General features: G+C 44.2%; 1 gene segment (V, D, J or C); it reads right to left on the bottom strand.

The window, feature by feature from the left end:
• Positions 1–16,765: 16,765 nt before the first annotated feature.
• LOC106601698 (immunoglobulin heavy variable 3-33-like) lies at positions 16,766–17,301 on the bottom strand. The segment is given in 2 exon segments: positions 16,766–17,123; positions 17,245–17,301. Coding segments are annotated over 2 exon segments (375 nt in total).
• Positions 17,302–23,529: the final 6,228 nt, after the last annotated feature.

Below are 23,529 nucleotides of genomic sequence, written 5' to 3'. Positions count from 1 at the left end.
CGGCTCGAAGCTCCCCTTGCCCTGGCACCTGCGGGGCGCTGGTACTGGGCGAAGTGGGCTGTGCGTCCGTATATGCGAGATAGTGCGCACCTCCCTGTAGTCACGGGTAGCTGGCTTACGGCTCTTCCCTGGCCTGGCCAAACTAACCGTGTGCCCCCCCCAAAAAAAATCTTGGGGCTGCCTCTCGGGTTCCCTTAGCTCCCTTAACTTGTCCGCCCAGAATTTTCTTTCGTCCTGCCAGGTCCATTCCTCCATTTTCTTCTCCTGTGGCTTCCTCCTCTTCTGCTGCTTGGTCCTTTGGTGGGTGGTTCTGTAACGGCTGTCTTCTGTAGAAATGGACCAAGGCGCAGCAGGTATGTGAATACTCATCTTTAATTAAAATAAAGAAGTAAAGTATCCACTTAACAATGCAAACAAAGTGACAACAGCTACAATTCTGCAGGCTAGAAACGCAGTGCAAAAACAACCACCCACAACCCCAAAGAAAAACACACACACCTATATAGGACTTCCAATCAAAGGCAACTATACACACCTGCCTTCAATTGGAAGTCCCAATCATCCACCCAACATTTAACCAACACAAACATGCCACGTCCTGACCCAACTACACCCTCTACTGGTCAGGACGTGACAAAATTGGACAGTGTGGTTAGATTAACCTCTCTGGGTTAGGCGGGACGAATTTGTCCCACCTACGCAACAGCCAGTCTAATCCAGTGGCGCGATTTTCAAATACCTTAGAAATGCTATTACTTCAATTTCTCAAACATATGACTATTTTACAGCTATTTAAAGACAAGACTCTCGTTAATCTAACCACACTGTCCGATTTCAAAAAGGCTTTACAACGAAATCAAAACATTAGATTATGTCAGCAGAGTACCCAGCCAGAAATAATCAGACACCCATTTTTCAAGCTAGCATATAATGTCACAAAAACCCAGAAGACAGCTAAATGCAGCACTAACCTTTGATGATCTTCATCAGATGACACACCTAGGACATTATGTTATACAATACATGCATGTTTTGTTCAATCAAGTTCATATTTATATCAAAAAACAGCTTTTTACATTAGCATGTGACGTTCAGAACTAGCATACCCCCGCAAACTTCCGGCGAATTTACTAACAATTTACTAAATTACTCACGATAAACGTTCACAAAAAGCATAACAATTATTTTAAGAATTATAGATACATTACTCCTCTATGCACTCGATATGTCCGATTTTGCATGTACCCGATTTAATCCGTTTATTACTCCTGCCCGGAAACTAGAATATGCATATAATTGTTTGATTTGGATAGAAAATACCCTAAAGTTTCTAAAACTGTTTGAATGGTGTCTTCGAGTATAACAGAACTCATATGGCAGGCCAAAACCTGAGAAGATTCCAAACAGGAAGTGCCCTCTCTGACCATTTCTTGGCCTTCTTTAGCCTCTTTATTGAAAACAGAGGATCTCTGCTGTAACGTGACACTTTCTAAGGCTCCCATAGGCTCTCAGAAGGCGCCAGAATATTGAATGATGACTCTGCAGTCCATGGCTGAAAAACAGTAGCGCATTTGGATAGTGGTCGATCTGAGAACAATGAGACGGGTGTGTGTGTGCACATGAAGAGTCCATTTTACATTTTCAGTCTTTGAACGAAAATGACGTCACCCGGTCGGAATATTATCGCTATTTTACGAGAAAAATCGCATAAAAATTGATTTTAACTTCTTCGGGCTAGGTGGGACGCAAGCGTCCCTCCTGCCTAACATCCGGTGAAATATCAGAGAGAAAAAATTCTAAATACCCAATTCGTAATATTAAACATTTTTGTAAATACATGTATCTTACATAATTCAAAAGATTAACATCTTGTTAATCCAGCCACAGTGTCCGATTTCAAAAAGGCTTTGCGGTGAAAACATACATTACAATAATCTGAGGACAACGTCCCGCAAACACAAGCATTACTAGCATTTTCCAACCAAGCATTAGCGTCACTAAAGTCAGAAATAGCAATAAAATAATCAATTACCTTTGAAGATCTTCTTCTTTTGGTGATACAAAAGGCCCAATCTTCACAATAAATGGTCGTTTGTTCTATAAAATCCATTTTTATAGCATAACACAAAACATTTCCTAACCGGCTAATGTCATGAATTCCGACTCCTTCAACTTTCGATGAAGCATTCGATGTAATTACTCCCGCTAAACACACATTTATCCAGTCATGGTTGGCTTCATTGCAATCCTCTGTTTGCTAGTAACACAACCATACTTGATTGTTCTTTTTGCGGGACGTATTGACCGAAAAGACCTGATTTGAACACACCTAACAATGACCTCATTGCGCGCCAATGATATGACCAGTGCTTCGTTGATTGACTGTATTTCGGACCAATGACCACTGATCGTCTTGAAATCTAGCTTGGCAGATAGCCAATGAGCTAAGGTAAACGGCAATATGTAATGGTAATACCCGGGATGACCAGCTCTTGAACGAAAGCCGAGCGTAACACAGCCATTCGCCATTGAAACTTCTACCTGCAGGAGCCACATTTGTTTGCGCGCAGCAGTTTTGAGTCGAGATAATTTTCAGCTATTTCATAGATAAAATTATGGCGAGTAAATCTGGAAAATCAAAGGCTAAGTCCAGGTATACAGATGTACATGATGACATAATTGATTAAATAGATAGAGATAGTGAGAGCGAATTACTTGAAGAGGAGTCGGATTGTGAGTCAAGTTTGGACTCCGAGTTTGAGGAAATGTTTTTGCATGGAAAGGACGCGATTTTGGACGGGTGAGTACCTCTCATGCCGTTGTTTGAAATGAATAATATCAAATATTATTCATTTGAGTTGTTTGGAGATTATATATATATATATATATATTGTTTTATTTTATTTATTTGACATATATATATATGTAATGAACTGTGTGAAGTACACATGGCTAAACATTATGAGTGTGTGTCTGTGTCTGTATATATTAGATACATGTAAAAAAAATATCTATATGTTTTCCATGTATTTTATCTAGACATGGGGTTCACAACTCTATATATAATCTGTCTGTATATATAAAATATTTTTTACATGTATTTTATCTAGACATGGGGTTCACAACTCTATATATAATCTGTCTGTATATATAAAATATTTTTTCCATGTATTTTATCTAGACATGGGGTTCACAACTCTATATATAATCTGTCTGTATATATAAAATATTTTTTCCATGTATTTTATCTAGACATGGGGTTCACAACTCTATATATAATCTGTCTGTATATATAAAATATTTTTTACATGTATTTTATCTAGACATGGGGTTCACAACTCTATATATAATCTGTCTGTATATATAAAATATTTTTTACATGTATTTTATCTAGACATGGGGTTCACAACTCTATATATAATCTGTCTGTATATATAAAATATTTTTTACATGTATTTTATCTAGACATGGGGTTCACAACTCTATATATAATCTGTCTGTATATATAAAATATTTTTTACATGTATTTTATCTAGACATGGGGTTCACAACTCTATATATAATCTGTGTGTCTGTGTCTTCACAGTCCTTCTGATTCTGACTGGGAGCCCCCACTGCCAAGGTGCCCATCCCCCACAGGAGCTGAATCATCTAGCCGGACCCTGCTGTCTCCGGCTCCACACCTACCCCCACCCGGCCAGGTGTGAAGTCTGTGACAAAGAAGCGGAGGTGGGGCAAAGCTAAACCAGCAATCAGAGAGGAGGAGGGTCATTGGCACTCTGTGATGGTGGAGGATGTGGGCCCACCACCTCCAATATTCAGACCGAAAAGGCCACCAGGACCTCAGCTGGACATGACCTCCAACTACAGCCCCATGCAACTTTTTCAACTGTTTTTTACGTCTTCAGTTATTGATTCCCTTGTCTTCAACACTAATAAATATGGTGCTAAGAAGCAGGCAGGCAAAAAAGAGGCATGGAAGCCTATTTCCATGTCAGATATTTTTTGTTATTTGTCAATGGTCATATACATGGGTCTAGTGAAGCTGAAAACCTTGAAACAGTATTGGAAAACTGCACCCCTCTATCAACTGCCTTTCCCCTCCACTGTCATGTCGTGCAAAAGGTTTCTGACAATCTCACGGGCGCTTCATATCAGTGACCCAGAAGTTGACGGGGACAACGAAAAGAAGCGAGGCACAGCAGGGTATGATAGTGTAACGGCTTGTCTGTGGTGTGGAGGAAAGAAGCGCAGGAAGCAGCGAACACTGTGTGGTAATTTTAATAAACCACATGTACAAAATAAAAGGTTTCCCAACAACAGAGAAAAACATAAACGACAAGCACAGTCGAACAAACCTCAGTCGACACACAGAAGGGCAATCCCGCACAATAGAGAGCGGGCCAGCTGAACTAAATAGCCCTCTTAATTGACTAACTCAGGGCAGGTGAGACAACATAAAAAAGGGAAAAACAAAAAGGGAATCGGTGGTAGCTAATAGGCCGGTGACGACGACCGCCGAGCGCCACCCGAGCAGGAGGGGGCGCCATCGTCGGTAGGAATCGTGACAGTACCCCCCTCCTGACGCGCGGCTCCTGCAGCGCGCCGACACCGGCCTCGAGGCCGACCCGGAGGACGAGGCGCAGGGCGATCCGGACGGAGGCGGTGGAACTCCTTCAACATGGATGGGTCCAAGACGTCCTCCGCCGGCACCCAGCACCTCTCCTCCGGACCGTACTCCTCCCAGTCCACAAGGTACTGCAGGCCCCCCGCCCGGCGTCTCGAGTCCAGAATGGCCCTTACGCTGTACGCCGGGGACCCCCCGATGTCCAGGGGGGGTGGAGGGACCTCCAGCACCTCATCTTCTTGTAGGGGACCAGCCACCACCGGCCTGAGGAGAGACACATGAAACGAGGGGTTAATACGGTAATAGGAAGGGAGTTGCAACCGATAACACACCTCGTTTATCCTCCTCAGGACTTTGAAGGGCCCCACACACTGCGGCCCCAGCTTCTGGCAGGGCACGCGGAGGGACAGGTTCCGGGTCGAGAGCCAGACCCTGTCACCCGGTGCGAACACCGGCGCCTCACTGCGGTGGTGGTCAGCACTCCTTTTCTGCCTAGCACTGGCCTCCTTCAGTGAGTCCTGTACTGCCTTCCAGGTCTCCTTGGAGTGCTGAACCCAGTCCTCCACCGCAGGAGCCTCGGTCTGGCTCTGGTGCCATGGGGCCAGGACCGGCTGGTACCCTAACACACACTGGAAGGGTGACATGTTAGTAGAGGAGTGGCGAAGTGAGTTCTGGGCTAACTCTGCCCAGGGAATATACCTCGCCCACTCCCCTGGCCGGTCCCGGCAATACGACCTCAGGAACCTGCCCACCTCCTGGTTCACCCTCTCCGCCTGCCCATTGCTCTCGGGGTGATAACCGGAGGTTAAACTGACCGAGACCCCCAGCCGCTCCATAAACGCCTTCCAGACCCTGGATGTGAACTGGGAACCCCGATCAGAGACAATATCCTCCGGCACCCCGTATTGCCGGAAGACGTAGGTAAATAGGGCCTCCGCAGTCTGCAGGGCCGTAGGGAGACCGGGCAAGGGGAGGAGACGGCAGGACTTAGAAAACCGATCCACAACCACCAGAATCGCAGTGTTCCCCTGAGAGGGGGGAAGATCTGTCAGGAAGTCGACAGACAGGTGCGACCATGGCCGTTGCGGAACGGGGAGGGGCTGTAACTTCCCTCTCGGTAAATGCCTAGGAGCCTTACTCTGGGCACACACCGAACAGGAAGAGACATATGACCTCACGTCCTTAGCCAAGGTGGGCCACCAATACTTCCCCCTTAGACTCCGCACTGTCCTCTCTACACCAGGATGACCCGCCGCAGGTAGCGTGTGCGCCCACCGAATCAACCGATCGCGAATATCGAGCGGCACATACATGCGCCCCACGGGCACCTGCGCAGGCACAGGTTCCAACACCAGTGCCCGCTCGATGTCCGCGTCCACCTCCCACACCACTGGTGCCACCAGCCTAGACGCTGGAATGATGGGAGTTGGATCGATGGGTCGGTCATCCGTGTCATACAGACGGGACAGCGCGTCGGCTTTAGTATTAAGGGAACCCGGTCTATATGAGATGGTAAACCTAAACCGGGCGAAGAACATGGCCCACCTTGCCTGACGTGGATTCAGTCTCCTCGCTGCCCGGATGTACTCCAGGTTTCGGTGGTCGCTCCAGATGAGAAAGGGGTGCTTAGCCCCCTCAAGCCAGTGTCGCCACACCCTCAAGGCTTTGACTACCGCTAACAACTCCCTGTCCCCCACATCGTAGTTACGCTCCGCCGAACTGAGCTTCCCTGAGAAGAAAGCGCAGGGGCGGAGTTTCGGTGGCGCACCCGAGCGCTGTTATAGCACGGCACCCACCCCAGCCTCGGATGCGTCCACCTCTACTACGAACGCTAAAGATGGGTCCGGGTGCGCCAACACGGGCGCGTCGGTGAACAGTGTCTTCAACTTCTTGAAGGCTCCGTCCGCCTCCGTCGACCATCTCAAACGCGCCGGCCCCCCCTTCAGCAGTGAGGTAATGGGAGCCGCTACCTGGCCAAACCCCCGGATAAACCTCCGGTAGTAGTTGGCAAAGCCCAAGAACCGCTGCACTTCCTTCACCGTGGTTGGAGTCGGCCAATTACGCACGGCCTTAACCTGTTGGGTCTAGGGGGCAGCATTTGCACGTCTGGATAAAAAAAATGTACCCGATTTAATCTGGTTACTAATCCTACCCAGTAACTAGAATATGCATATACTTATTATATATGGATAGAAAACACTCTAAAGTTTCCAAAACTGTTTGAATGGTGTCTGTGAGTATAACAGAACTCATTTGGCAGGCAAAACCCTGAGACATTTTCTGACAGGAAGTGGATACCTGATGTGTTGTATTGACTTTAAACCTATCCCATTGAAAAACACAGGGGTTTAGGAATATTTTGGCACTTCCTATTGCTTCCACTAGATGTCACCAGCCTTTACAAAGTGTTTTGAGTCTTCTGGAGGGAGATCTGACCGAACAAGAGCCATGGAACGGTGATGTCCCATTAGACACCTGGCGCGCTACTTCATGTTGGGTACCCTCGTTCCAATACGTTATAAAAGGCTATGCATTCGTCCACCTTGAATATTATTCATGTTCTGGTTAAAAAGGCCCTAATGATTTATGCTATACAACGTTTGACATGTTTGAACGAACGGAAATATATTTTTTCCCCTCGTTCATGACGAGAAGTCCGGCTGGCTTACATCATGTGCTAACGAGACGGAGATTTTTGGACATAAATGATGAGCTTTTTTTGAACAAAACTACATTCGTTATGGACCTGTGATACCTGGAAGTGACATCTGATGAAGAGAATAAAAGGTAATGGATTATTTACATAGTATTTTCGATTTTAGATCTCCCCAACATGACGTCTAGTCTGTATCGCAACGCGTATTTTTCTGGGCACAGTGCTCAGATTATTGCAAAGTGTGATTTCCCAGTAAGGTTATTTTTAAATCTGGCAAGTTGATTGCGTTCAAAAGATGTAAATCTATAATTCTTTAAATGACAATATAATATTTTACCAATGTTTTCTAATTTTAATTATTTAATTTGTGACGCTGACTTGACTGCCGGTTATTGGAGGGAAACGATTTCCTCAACATCAATGCCATAGTAAAACGCTGTTTTTGTATATAAATATGAACTTGATAGAACTAAAAATGCATGCATTGTCTAACATAATGTCCTAGGAGTGTCATCTGATGGAGATTGTAAAAGGTTAGTGTATCATTTTAGCTGGTTTTATGGTTTTGGTGACCCTGTCTTTGACTTGACAAAACATTACACACAACTCTTGTAAATGTACTGTCCTAACATACTCTAAATTTATGCTTTCGCCGTAAAACCTTTTTGAAATCGTAAAACGTGGTTAGATTAAGGAGATGTTTATCTTTCAAATGGTGTAACATAGTTGTATTTTTGAAAAATTTGAATTTTGACATTTATTTGGATTCAAATTTGCCGCTCTTGAAATGCACCTGCTGTTGATGGAGTGCACCACAGGTGGCACGCTAGCGTCCCACCTAGCCCCAAGAGGTTAACGCGGTCACACTCCATCACCACCTCCGTGGTGGAAATGCGATAACCCAGAAAGGAGACGGCTCGTTTGAAAAACTCACACTTCTCAGCCTTAACATATAGGTCATGCTCCAGCAGTCTACCAAGCACCTTGCGCACCAGGGACACATGCGCGGAGCGGGTGGCGGAATATATCAGAATGTCATCGATATAGACAATCACGCCCTGCCCGTGCAGGTCCCTGAGAATCTCGTCAACAAAGGATTGAAAGACGGCTGGAGCATTTTTTCAACCCATACGGCATGACGAGGTACTCATAATGGCCTGATGTGGTACTAAAGGCGGTTTTCCACTCATCTCCCTTCTTGATACGCACCAGGTTATACGCGCTCCTGAGATCCAATTTTGTGAAGAACTGTGCTCCGTGAAATGATTCCACCGCCGTAGCGATAAGAGGTAGTGGGTAACTAAACCCCACCGTGATCGCGTTTAGACCTCTATAATCAATGCACGGACGCAGACCTCCCTCCTTTTTCTTCACAAAAAGAAACTCGAGGAAGCGGGTGAGATGGAGGGCCGAATGTACCCCTGTCCCAAGGATTCCGTGACGTATGTCTCCATAGCCGCCGTCTCCTCTTGTGACAAGGGGTACACGTGACTCCTGGGAAGCGCAGCGTTAACCTGGAGATCTATCGCACAATCCCCTTGTCGATGAGGTGGTAATTTAGTCGCTCTCTTTTTACAAAAAGCGATCGCCAAATCGGCGTATTCAGGGGGAATGCGCACGGTGGACACCTGGTCTGGACTCTCCACCGACGTGGCACCTATGGAAACTCCTAGACACCTCCCTGAACAGTCCTCCGACCACCCCTGGAGAACCCCCTGTTTACATGAAATGAGGGGATTGTGACCAGCCAGCCAGGGGACCCCCAGCACCACCGGAAACGCAGGTGAATCAATAAGAAAAAAGTTAATGCTTTCCTTATGATTCCCAAGCGTTACCATGTCCAGCGGCACCGTAGACTCCCCTGACTAGCCCTGACCCTAGTGGTCGGCTATCTAAGGAGTGCACGGGGAAGGGGGAATCTATCGGCACCTGTGGAATGCCCAGCTTAATGGCAAGTCCACGGTCCATAAAGTTCCCAGCTGCGCCTGAATCGACTAGCGCCCTATGCTGGGAAGAGGGAAAAAAATTAGAAAATGAAACAGGCAAAAATACATGACCAACAGGGGGTTCTGGGCGAGTCTGGTGCTGACTCACCTGAGGTGACCGAGAAGTGTTCTGCCTGCCTTCTCGACTCCCAGACTGGCTCCTCCAGCACCGGTTGGCCGTGTGTCCTCTCCGACCACAGCTGGTGCAGGAGGAGCCACCTCCTCCGGTGCCCCTTGGCACTGCCCCCCTACCTCCATAGGGGTAGGGGCGGGGGTGCACGGGGGTGGAAACGGGCAGGACCCTCTCCGAACGCCCGCGGGCAGCCAGCAAATTGTCCAACCGTATGGACATATCAATGAGTTCGTCCAGGGATAGATTGGTGTCCCTATAGGCCAGCTCCCTGCGGACGTCCGCCCGGAGACTACACCGGTAGTGGTCTATGAGGGCCCTGTCATTCCACCCCGCTCCAGCAGCCAAGGTCCTAAACTCCAGCGCGAAGTCTTGAGCGCTCCTCGTCTCCTGCCTGAGGTGGAACAGCCGTTCACCTGCCGCTCTACCTTCGGGGGGGTGGTCGAAAACAGTCCGAAAGCGGCGGGTGAACTCTGGGTAGTGGTCCCTCGCCGAGTCTGGAGCGTTCCAGACCGCATTAGCCCACTCCAGAGCTCGGCCCGTCAGGCAGGAAACGAGGCACTCACGCTCTCCTCTCCTGTAGGGGCAGGTCTGACGGTGGCCAGGTACAACTCTAACTGGAGAAGAAACCCCTTGCACCCAGCCGCCGTGCCATCATACTCCCTCGGGAGTGCCAGGCGAAGCGCGCCAGAGCCAGACGTCGTAGGAGGAGGAGATGGTTGTATCGGGGGGGGGTGTAGGTGGAGAGAGGATACCACTCCTCTCCCATCGGTCCATCCTCTCCATCATCTGGTCCATGGCGGATCCGATGCGATGCAGGACCGATGTATTTTGCAGGACACGTTCCTCCATCGAGGGTAGTGAAGTGCCCGCTGCTCCCGCTGATTCCATGCTCTTTGTGGTGCGGGATTCTGTAACGGCTTGTCTGTGGTGTGGAGGAAAGAAGCGCAGGAAGCAGCGAACACTGTGTGGTAATTTTAATAAACCACATGTACAAAATAAAAGGTTTCCCAACAACAGAGAAAAACATAAACGACAAGCACAGTCAAACAAACCTCAGTCGACACACAGAAGGGCAATCCCGCACAATAGAGAGCGGGCCAGCTGAACTAAATAGCCCTCTTAATTGACTAACTCAGGGCAGGTGAGACAACATAAAAAAAGGGAAAAACAAAAAGGGAATCGGTGGTAGCTAATAGGCCGGTGACGACGACCGCCGAGCGCCACCCGAGCAGGAGGGGGCGCCATCGTCGGTAGGAATCGTGACAGATAGGCTCTGCAAAATTAAACCTCTCTACCACAGTATGGTTGAGGCCTGCAAGACCTATTTTCAGCCCGCCCAGAACCTTTCCATCGATGAGAGGATGGTAGCCTCAAAGGCCAGAATCAGCCTAAAACAGTACATGCGTAACAAACCAACTAAATGGAGTTACAAACTGTTTGTTTTGGCTGATTCTGCGTGTGCATACACGTGCAATTTTTTTGTTTATGAGGGGAAGAGCAGTTTTGCGACCGGTAAGGGACTGTCATGGCATTACTGTCATGGCATTACTAGATTTTCAACTGCTGGGGAAGGGCTACAAACTTTTTGTGGACAACTTCTACACAAGCCCTACCCTGTTCACAGACCTGAGAAAGCTGGATATGTGGGCTTGTGGCACCATTCGGCCTAACAGAGTGGGCTTTCCAAAAACCAAGGAGAACGACATGCCTAAGCGGGCTGAGCGGGGTACCGTGCGATGGATTCGCCAAGATGGCCTGCTCTTTGTGAAGTGGATGGATACCAGAGAGGTGGTCATGTGCTCCAGTATCCACAAGTCCTTCAGTGGAGATCAGGTCGTCAGGCGTGTGAAGGGCGCTACTTGGGCATAGACAGTCAAAAATGTCCCCATTCCTGGAGCTATCAAGGACTATAACAAGAGCATGGGGGTGTAGACCTGTCAGATGCGCTGATAGGCTACTATAATGTGCTCCACAAGACCATGAAATGGTACAATACTTTTTTATCATTTCATTGACATTGCTGTTGTGAATTCCTTCATCATACAGAAGGAAATGGCCAAGAGCTGTGGAAAGCCCCCATCTCACAGCTAGCCTTCCGAGAGCTGCTCATCCAGGAGGTTGCTGGCTACAGCAAGTCCACTGCAGCACCTTCTGTCCCCTCTACCTCTGTCCCCTCTACCTCTATCCCCTCTACCTCTTCTGCTCTTTCAACCAGTGGTGTTCACCTGCCCAAATTCATCTCTGCAGGCATGAATGTGCCTCAGGGCAAAAAGGGCACAGTGGGGAGGCGACGCTGTGCCCTTTGTCACAGGAAATGCCCCATCACCTGCACCACTTGTTCAGTAACCCTCTGCTTTACAGCAGAAAGAGACTGCTATGGGCCATGGCACAAGCAGCACAATTTTGTGTAGAGGAATGAGGGTCCTCACAACATTGTACATTGTACATTGAATGTGTGTAAATAGTTACCCTTGTTATTAAAATATTTTCTAAATGTTATATTTGTATTTTTTTGGTACTTTTTTTGAGGGTGTGTTAGAATATAATTGTTGTATTTTGTATATAGTTTTTTACATCAAAATGTATCACTGTACCAATTTGGCCACTTGGGTACATTTGGGTACATTTGTGTGGGACACCTGGGTGACTTCATGCTCAATGTCATGTAGCTCGCTCATTCCTGAAGATATGTTTCTCAGATACTGTTGCCCTCTTACATTCTGCATAGAAATTATCCCCAGCATCCTATCTGAATGTTTGGCTGTTCCTGTTCAGGTGAAAGATGGTGCAACAACAATAAAAAACAGAAAACGTATGTTTGTTTCCTTGTATTTTCTTCTACCAGATCTATTGTGTTATATTCTCCTACATTCAATTCACATTTCCACAAACTTCAGAGTGTTTCCTTTCAAATGAAACCAAGAAAATGCATATCCTTGCTACTGGGCCTGAGCTACAGACAGTTAGATTTGGGTATGTCTTCAGGCGGAAATTAAGAGAAGCTATTTTAAAATCGGACACCGCGATTGCATAAAGGAGTTCTGTATCTATAATTCTTAAAATAATTTATGTTTTTTGTGAACGTTTATCGTGAGTAATTTAGTAAATTCACCGGAAGTGTTCGGTGGGAATGCTAGTCACATGCTAATGTAAAAAGCTGGTATTTGATATAAATATGAACTTGATTGAACAAAACATGCATGTATTGTATAACATAATGTCCTAGGAGTGTCATCTGATGAAGATCATCAAAGGTTAGTGCTGCATTTAGCTGTGGTTTTGGTTTTTGTGACATTATATGCTAGCTTGAAAAATGGGTGTCTGATTATTTCTGGCTGGATACTCTCCTGACATAATCTAATGTTTTGCTTTCGTTGTAAAGCCTTTTTGAAATCGGACAGTGTGGTTAGATAAAGGAGAGTCTTGACTTTAAAATGGTGTAAAATAGTCATATGTTTGAAAAATGGAAGTTTTCGGATTTTCGAGGAATTTGTAATTCGCGCCATGCCCTATCATTGGATATTGGAACGGTGTTCCGCTAGCGGAACATCTAGATGTAAGAGGTTAAAATGAATCGCTTACCTTTGATGATCTTTCTTCTGATTGTACTCCCAGGTCTCCATGTTAGACAATAAATGTTAGTTTTGTTTGATCTTTATGTCCAAATACCTCCTTTTTGTTCGCGCGATTAGTCCAGGAATCCAAATGCACAAAGCGCGGGCACAAAGTCCAGACAAAAAGTCAAAAAGGTTCCATTAAAGTTAGTAGAAACATGTCAAACGATGTATATAATCAATCTTTAGGATGTTTTTATCATAAATCTTCAATAATATTCCAACCGGACAATTCCGTTGTCATTAGAAAGGAAAGAGAACGAGCGTCGCTCACGCCAAGCGCAAGACTGAACTAATGTCTTTCAGCTTGACCACTTGTTGAAACAGCTCTTATTCGATCCCCTTTCTCAATACAAGCCTGAAACAACTTCTAAAGACTGTTGACATCTACTGGAAGCCTTAGGAAGTGCAATCTGACCCCACAGACACAGGATGTTGGATAGGCAATCACTTTAAAAAAACGACAAACCTCAGATTTCCCACTTCCTGGTTGGATTTGTCTCAGGTTTTTGCCTGCCATATGAGTTCTGTTATACTCACAGATATTATCTCAACAGTTTTGGAAACGTTAGAGTGTTTTCTAATTAAATCTACCAATTATATGCATATCCTAGCTTCTGGGCCAGAGTAGCAGGCAGTTTAGTTTGGGCACGCTTTTCATCCAAAATTCTGAATGCTGCCCCCAATCCTAGTGAAGTTTTAATGAGAGGGTCCACAGTTTGGAGTGTGTGAGGTTGGAACTTGGGATTATATATTATATTACGTAGAAGGTTGGAGCAAACCTATTATGTCTCAGCCAATTATTTTTTATCCCGTCAAAGATACCCATGTAGTATAAACTAAATGAGTCATTGGGCTCCCGAGTGGTGCAGTGGTCTATTTTTTTATCCCGTCAAAGATCCCCATGTAGTATAAACTAAATGAGTCATTGGACTCCCGAGTGGTGCAGTGGTCTATTTTTTTATCCCGTCAAAGATACCCATGTAGTATAAACTAAATTAGTCATTGGGCTACCGAGTGGTGCAGTGGTCTAAGACACTGCATCTCAGTGCAAGAGGTGTCACTGTAGTATCTGGTTTGAATCTTGGCTGCATCACTTCTGGCCGTGATTGGGAATCCCATAGGGCAGCGCACAATTGGCCCAACATCATCGAGGTTTGGCCGGAGTAGGCTGTCATTTTAAATAAGATTTTGTTCTTGACTTGCCTAGTTAAATAAAGGATAAATGTACACAAAAAATAATCATTTTAAATCATTCAATGGGCGGATTTGACTTTATTTTATGACAGTAAGAAGATTAATATCGCCCCCTACTGATGCATATATTAATCCAACTGTTTAATTTTTTAACTAGGCAAGTCATTTAACCTCTCTAGGGCAGGCGGGACGAATTCGTCCCACCTACGTAACAGCCAGTTGAATCCTGTGCCGCGATTTTCAAATATTAGGTTATATATAATAATAGGTTTTGACCTGCCATTTGAGTTCTGTTATACTCACAGACACCATTCAAACAGTTTTAGAAACTTTAGGGTATTTTCTATCCAAAGCCAATAATTATATGCATATTCTAGTTACTGGGCAGGAGTAGTAACCAGATTAAATCGGGTACGTTTTTTATCCAGCCGTGAAAATACTGCCCCCTAGCCATAACAGGTTAACGAGAGTCTTGTCTTTAAAATGGTGTAAAATAGTCATATGTTTGAGAAATTGAAGTAATAGCATTTCTAAGGTACAGTATGAACTCAGCTGCTCCACACTAGACAACAAGTCAGCAGCAGGACATACAGTGGAGAGAACAAGTATTTGATACACTGCCGATTTTGCAGGTTTTCCTACTTACAAAGCATGTAGAGGTCTGTAATTTTTATCATAGGTACACTTCAACTGTGAGAGACGGAATCTAAAACAAAAATCCAGAAAATCACATTGTATGATGTTTAAGTAATTAATTTGCATTTTATTGCATGACATAAGTATTTGATCACCTACCAACCAGTAAGAATTCCGGCTCTCACACACCTGTTAGTTTTTCTGTAAGAAGCCCTCCTGTTCTCCACTCATTACCTGTATTAACTGCACCTATTTGAACTCGTTACCTGTATAAAAGACACCTGTCCACACACTCAATCAAACAGACTCCAACCTCTCCACAATGGCCAAGACCAGAGAGCTGTGTAAGGACATCAGGGATAAAATTGTAGAGCTGCACAAGGCTGGGATGGGCTACAGGACAATAGGTAAGCAGCTTGGTGAGAAGGCAACAACTGTTGGCGCAATTATTCGAAAATGGAAGAAGTTCAAGATGGCGGTCAATCACCCTCGGTCTGGGGCTCCATGCAAGATCTCACCTCGTGGAGCATCAATGATCATGAGGAAGGTGAGGGATCAGCCCAGAACTACACGGCAGGACCTGGTCAATGACCTGAAGAGAGCTGGGACCACAGTCTCAAAGAAAACCATTAGTAACACACTACGCTGTCATGGATTAAAATCCTGCAGCGCACGCAAGGTCCCTCTGCTCAAGCCAGCGCATGTCCAGGCCCGTTTGAAGTTTGCTAATGACCATCTGGATGATCCAGAGGAGGAATGGGAGAAGGTCATGTGGTCTGATGAGACAAAAATAGAGCTTTTTGGTCTAAACTCCACTCGCCGTGTTTGGAGGAAGAAGAAGGATGAGTACAACCCCAAGAACACCGTCCCAACCGTGAAGCATGGAGGTGGAAACATCATTCTTTGGGGATGCTTTTCTGCAAAGGGGAAAGGACGACTGCACCGTATTGAGGGGAGGATGGATGGGGCCATGTATCGTGAGATCTTGGCCAACAACCTCCTTCCCTCAGTAAGAGCATTGAAGATGGGTCGTGGCCGGGTCTTCCAGCATGACAACGACCCGAAACACACAGCCAGGGCAAGTAAGGAGTGGCTCCGTAAGAAGCATCTCAAGGTCCTGGAGTGGCCTAGCCAGTCTCCAGACCTGAACCCAATAGAAAATCTTTGGAGGGGAGCTGAAAGTCCGTATTGCCCAGCAACAGCCCCGAAACCTGAAGGATCTAGAGAAGGTCTGTATCGAGGAGTGGGCCAAAATCCCTGCTGCAGTGTGTGCAAACATGGTCAAGAACTACAGGAAACGTATGATCTCTGTAATTGCAAACAAAGGTTTCTGTACAAAATATTAAATTCTGCTTTTCTGATGTATCAAATACTTATGTCATGCAATAAAATGCAAATTAATTACTTAAAAATCATACAATGTGATTTTCTGTATTTTTGTTTTAGATTCCGTCTCTCACAGTTGAAGTGTACCTATGGTAAAAAAATTACAGACCTCTACGTGCTTTGTAAGTAGGAAAACCTGCAAAATCGGCAGTGTGTCAAATACTTGTTCTCTCCACTGTAAGTATATATGAACTCTGAGGGATATGGATTTACATCATGATGACATGGGAGAGGAACCCGTTGTGCCCACCAATCATCAATTTAATTAATAGCTGCTCAAGGACACGTTCCATCTAGCTTGAAGTACCATGAAAATGTATTTGGGGTCTGATGGCCTATTCCACATATGATAATGTCATTCTCTTTCCAACACCTCTCCAGTTGTTCATGTTGTTCAGTTGATAAAATGGTGGTGTACTGTTTGTTGTGGGTCTCAGGGGAATGTGTGCAGTTTGTCTGTGTGTGTGTGTGGAGGGGGATGGAACACACCGATCCTCTACTACCCTCTGTTGACTGCTGCCAGTTAGATTCTCTGTGGGGTTTTTGTACAGATCCTCCACTCACTCACACCACTGTGTCTCTCTTGCACAGTAATACACAGCAGAGTCCTCTGCTCTCAGACCAGACAGCTTCAGATACACCATGCTGTTAGAATTATCTCTGGTGACTTCTATACGCCCTTCAACACTTTTTGCGTATGCAGTTCCACTAGCATCATCCCATATAATGCCTATCCATTCTAGAGCTTTTCCTGCTGGTTGTCTTATCCAGCCCATATGGTAGCTACCAAAGGTAAAGCCAGATCCCTTACAGGAGAGGCTGACAGGTTCTCCAGGGTTTTTCAGGACTGGACTGGAGGGAATGGCCTCCAGACTCTGACCATACACCCCTAATAGAGAAAAGAGAATGAAGACAGTAAATCACAAATATGTTAACTCAATGGATATTATAATTATCTCAATACGTAAAATACTTTGTTCCAATAAATTGCTAGATTATTGAGTACATACTGCAGAGGCCCAGCAAGACCAGGAGGAGGTGTAGTTTGCCTGTCATCTTTTCAGGATGGAAGACAATTCAACTATAGGAGGAAAAATCATATAAGTACACAAACTTGGGAGACAGAATTTGCATGACAACCAAGGTTGGTTGGTAGCATGTCACATGCATATAAAAGGGGTTTCAAGGCAATAAATACATTCTAAGACAAAGCCAGACATCAGTGATCACTGTCAATCAGCAAACATTTTCTGTATTGTTTAAACAGTAAAGTAAATGTTTTTTTCTTTATGTCTTAAATTCGAACATTATGTTTCATGTATTAAGAAGAGTCATGAAATATACTGCTCAAAAAAATAAAGGGAACAGTTAAACAACACATCCTATATCTGAATGAAAGAAATAATCTTATTAAATACTTTTTCTTTACATAGTTGAATGTGCTGACAACAAAATCACACAAAAATAATCAATGGAAATCCAGTTTATCAACCCATGGAGGTCTGGATTTGGAGTCACACTCAAAATTAAAGTGGAAAACCACACTACAGGCTGATCCAACTTTGATATAATGTCCTTAACCTGTTGGGTCTAGGGGGCAGCATTTGCACGTCTGGATAAAAAAAATGTACCCGATTTAATCTGGTTACTAATCCTACCCAGTAACTAGAATATGCATATACTTATTATATATGGATAGAAAACACTCTAAAGTTTCCAAAACTGTTTGAATGGTGTCTGTGAGTATAACAGAACTCATTTGGCAGGCAAAACCCTGAGACATTTTCTGACAGGAAGTGGATACCTGATGTGTTGTATTGACTTTAAACCTATCCCATTGAAAAACACAGGGGTTTAGGAATATTTTGGCACTTCCTATTGCTTCCACTAGATGTCACCAGCCTTTACAAAGTGTTTTGAGTCTTCTGGAGGAGATCTGACCGAACAAGAGCCATGGAACGGTGATGTCCCATTAGACACCTGGCGCGCTACTTCATGTTGGGTACCCTCGTTCCAATACGTTAGAAAAGAGTATGCATTCGTCCACCTTGAATATTATTCATGTTCTGGTTAAAAAGGCCCTAATGATTTATGCTATACAACGTTTGACATGTTTGAACGAACGGAAATATATTTTTTCCCCTCGTTCATGACGAGAAGTCCGGCTGGCTTACATCATGTGCTAACGAGACGGAGATTTTTGGACATAAATGATGAGCTTTTTTGAACAAAACTACATTCGTTATGGACCTGTGATACCTGGAAGTGACATCTGATGAAGAGAATCAAAGGTAATGGATTATTTACATAGTATTTTCGATTTTAGATCTCCCCAACATGACGTCTAGTCTGTATCGCAACGCGTATTTTTCTGGGCACAGTGCTCAGATTATTGCAAAGTGTGATTTCCCAGTAAGGTTATTTTTAAATCTGGCAAGTTGATTGCGTTCAAAAGATGTAAATCTATAATTCTTTAAATGACAATATAATATTTTACCAATGTTTTCTAATTTTAATTATTTAATTTGTGACGCTGACTTGACTGCCGGTTATTGGAGGGAAACGATTTCCTCAACATCAATGCCATAGTAAAACGCTGTTTTTGGATATAAATATCAACTTGATAGAACTAAAAATGCATGCATTGTCTAACATAATGTCCTAGGAGTGTCATCTGATGGAGATTGTAAAAGGTTAGTGTATCATTTTAGCTGGTTTTATGGTTTTGGTGACCCTGTCTTTGACTTGACAAAACATTACACACAACTCTTGTAAATGTACTGTCCTAACATACTCTAAATTTATGCTTTCGCCGTAAAACCTTTTTGAAATCGTAAAACGTGGTTAGATTAAGGAGATGTTTATCTTTCAAATGGTGTAACATAGTTGTATTTTTGAAAAATTTGAATTTTGACATTTATTTGGATTCAAATTTGCCGCTCTTGAAATGCACCTGCTGTTGATGGAGTGCACCACGGGTGGCACGCTAGCGTCCCACCTAGCCCCAAGAGGTTAAAACAAGTCAAAATGAGGCTCAGTAGTGTGTGTGGCCTCCACGTGCCTGTATGACCTCCATACAACGCCTGGGCATGCTCCTGATGAGGTGGCGGATGGTCTCCTGAGGGATCTCCTCCCAGACCTGGACTAAAGCATCCGCCAACTCCTGGACAGTCTGTGGTGCAACGTGACGTTGGTGGATGGAGCGAGACATGATGTCCCAGATGTGCTCAATTGGATTCAGGTCTGGGGAACGGGCGGGCCAGTCCATAGCATCAATGCCTTCCTCTTGCAGGAACTGCTGACACACTCCAGCCACATGAGGTCTAGCATTGTCTTGCATTAGGAGGAACCCAGGGCCAACCGCACCAGCATATGGTCTCACAAGGGGTCTGAGGATCTCATCTCGGTACCTAATGGCAGTCAGGCTACCTCTGGCGAGCACATGGAGGGCTGTGCGGCCCCCCAAAGAATTGCCACCCCACACCATGACTGACCCACCGCCAAACCGGTCATGCTGGAGGATGTTGCAGGCAGCAGAACGCTCTCCACGGGCGTCTCCAGACTCTGTCACGTCTGTCACGTGCTCAGTGTGAACCTGCTTTCATCTGTGAAGAGCACAGGGCGCCAGTGGCGAATTTGCCAATCTTGGTGTTCTCTGGCAAATGCCAAACGTCCTGCACGGTGTTGGGCTGTAAGCACACCTGCTGCTTGCTGTTGTCTCTGGAGATGGTGAACCGACCCTGAACAAACTGGGGGTAGTAGGTGCTTCTGCTGTCATGGGTAGTATAGAGCATTTCAAACTTGAAGAAAGCTTTTAAGTACACACAACCATCTGTTGAAAGTGAAAACAAAGTGACAGTCGTATAGTCAGTAGCAGATCATGTGGAACAACAAGAAAGCTTGACCAGACAGGGCAGGAGTTGGAATGTTAGATACTTGTTCATGTGACAACAAGTACGATTGACCAGACTGGACAGTATATCATATTTTTGTGTAGTTTGAATGTTAGAGGTTGGAGTCTTATTTTGTGGTGCTTTGTGATATTGTTGTTGTAGTATTTACAGTAATGATACTCAGTATTATTCTAGTGTGACACAAAGAGAGGAAGCATTACACCAGCTAGCCATGTTGTTAGAGGGGTTTTTGTACAGCTGCTTCACCAGCTTCAGTCAGTGTGTCTGTCGAGCACAATAATAAACAGCAGAGTCCTCTGAACTTAGACTCTTGGCCTCTAAGAACTGGGTGCTTGTAGAGACGTCCTCAGTCAGAGTGAACTGGCCTTTCATGGAGTCTGCATAGATAACATCTGTTCCTGAACCAGTGTTCATTCTCCCAATCCACTCAAGTCCTTTCCCTGGTTTCTGCCTTATCCAGTGAATGTTATGGCTAGTCATTGAATAACCAGAGATTATACAGGACACTTTAACAGAGTGTCCAGGTATTTTCACCTGAGAAGGTGACTGATCCAGTCTGATATCACAACAAACACCTGCAATATAAAAACATGTCAGCGCTCTTGAAGATGTGTTATTTACACACATTTTCAGTTTAACTATGATACTCAGACATCCTTAAAGTCACAATGTATTGCTTTACTTACTGTGTACGGACATTACTATGACAACTGAACTCCAGACAGTCATCAGTTCCATTGTTCAGTGATAGTCAGGTTAGTGCAGGGCTTGCTGTAATGTCAGTCCACGTTGCCTATGATGAGAAGGCCAGAGCTGAGCGTCTGATTATAAAGGGGTGAAAGGATGGAAGACTTTGCATAGACCGCCCTCTAGAGGTTTAAATAGAGACTGAGAGAGATGTTCTTTGACAGTTGATAATGTCAGCATTGTTTCTCAGAACAGCACAAGATATCAGGATCTATTAGGATCCCCGAAGATCTATATTTGTTCCATTACTGTTTAACATTAATGACCTTCATGGTACATGTATTCAATATTGTATTCATTGTTTGATGAAATTTGACATCTGGTTTCATTTAAATAAGATCACCAAATAGGCCAAAATGGGTTTAGCTTCTAGAGATTGATAAATCATTTTACTAAGTGACTGCATTTATTATTGACAATGTTAGTTAACCTGTTGTCTAATTATGGTTAAAATTTAGAGAATGATGTGTCTATTCTTTCCTATCATGTTTATGGGGCCATAGGATTGATGTGTAGACAGAGACTTCTCCTGGAGCACAGAATTGTCTCACAGACTCTCACAGTAAGGGAAGTGCTTGATCAGTTTTTATACAGTGCTGCAAACTCCTGTATCACTGGGTCTCTGGGCACAAAATTACATAGCAGAGTTCCTCAGTCTTCAGATTGTTCATCTGGAGATACTCCTGCCGTTTGCTGGAAAAAAGGTGAACCTATACCTATCAGACTGGGAGTAGTTGATGTAACTGCTGAAACCACGAATGGTAGCAACCTTTCCCAGAAGCTTGTCTGATCCAAGCATTCCAATAGCTGCTTCTAAACCCAGCATATGTGCAAGTCAGTAAAACGACTAACAAACGTAATGGAAAAACAACTGACTGACAATAGGCAAACAACTGACAAAACACAATGGCAAAACAACTACTAACACAAAAAGAAACAACCAACTCCCCAACACAATAGCAAAACAACTGACATACACAATGGAAAACAAATGACTAACATACAGTGGCAAAACAACTGGACAACACAATGTTGTCATGACGTGGCCCTCTTTGGGTATAGCGTAGTAGCTTCCCTCCTCCAACACCAGGTTCTGTTATCTCAGGTCATAAATTCCTGGAGGAGACTCTCTCCTCCTGGCCATGCAGAAAGAGACACATAGAGAGAACAAAGGAACTTCTTCTGCATCACAGAACTTGAGAACTGACCAATATCCATGTTTTGGAGAATGTAAAACGGTCAGTGGAGAAGCCAGCTATTTCTAATTCGGTCCATTTTGGTTAATGTTTGTGACCTCATGAAAGACAATACAGCTACATTACCATAACTCTGTTTATACAGAAGCCTCCGCTATGAGGTTTATGCCTAATTATTGTATAAAATGAATGAGTAAAGATGAAACTATTTGTGAAATTATGTAATGTTATTTTAAACTGTTACCGTGAGAGAATTGTATTCCCTTTAAAGTTTAACTAAGTCATTGGCCCGCCCATGAGCACCTGGCTACGATCTGGCTTATGGAACAGCCATTTTCTACTGTAAGGAATAAACCCCACCTGAAGAAATCCTCCTTGAGACCATGTGTACCTCGGTCTAGAGGGCAAGGTTTGAGTAGAGACCACAAAAACCTCAGTATAAGCTAAGGTTGTAATGGTTGTTGAATCTCCTAACCAAGCCACGTGGAGGATTGGTCACACGGCAGGAATGGTTAAACTCTGAGACCATCGATCCCGACAGAATAAGAGTAAATCTCTATACTAATTACCAGTCTGCAGCTAGAAATGATGTACCATTGAATGTGAATACCGACAACCGCTAAAACATCTATTCTATAAGAACATTTCTTGAATGGCACTCTAAAGTATCCATTCTAACCATGAAAGACTTCAGGGGAGCAGAGAGACGCACAGATGAACTTTCCAACAGAAAGACGGATTTATCCAACAGAGACTACTTAATGCATAATATTAAGAGCGAAAATATATATTGATTGCAATTATTCCCGAATGAGTGAGCACATTCATGTGCAAAGGATTAGTATTTCTGTACTATTATAATTATCAACTGTGTAGTGACTCTTGTCCTTCCCGCCTCTTCTCAGTCCACACCCACTTCCCCTTTGTCCACCAAGCCGTTCTTATCGGCTGAGCCCACTAGGTAACTTCCCTATCATTTTCTGTGATTATTTAAAGAGTTAGTAAACAAATGATTAAGACAATTGATGTATGGATGATTCAGCAAAATGCCGGGTTCATGCAGAGATAACCAAACAATTCTTAATGACGTTTAAATGACGAACGTGAGGTAAAGAATAATTCATTCATTAGAAGATTCAATTGATCGATATTAAAATATCTGACCGTTATGTTGTAAATATTGTGGAGTCGCTTAGATCGAGGTTTGAGTTTACGTTTCAGACTTAGATCACCCCATCTGGTAGATATATATACAGTATAATTTTAACTGTTCAGGGAAATTATTGAGTTTTAGTACAGGTCTGGTGCTGGTTTGTATCACTGTGGAGGCGAAAGCACAATAATAGATAACTTGCATGCAGACGCTGTCCTTTAAAACAAACATGTTACTGAAAGTGTTGCTGGTGGTGCTGAACTTCTTTTCAGTAATCATAATTAT

This window comes from Salmo salar, unplaced genomic scaffold, assembly GCF_905237065.1.
Source record: "Salmo salar unplaced genomic scaffold, Ssal_v3.1, whole genome shotgun sequence".
Lineage (NCBI taxonomy): Eukaryota > Metazoa > Chordata > Actinopteri > Salmoniformes > Salmonidae > Salmo > Salmo salar.
The sequence above is the reverse complement of the archived record's forward strand: the minus strand, read 5'-3'. Positions and strand labels throughout refer to the sequence as shown.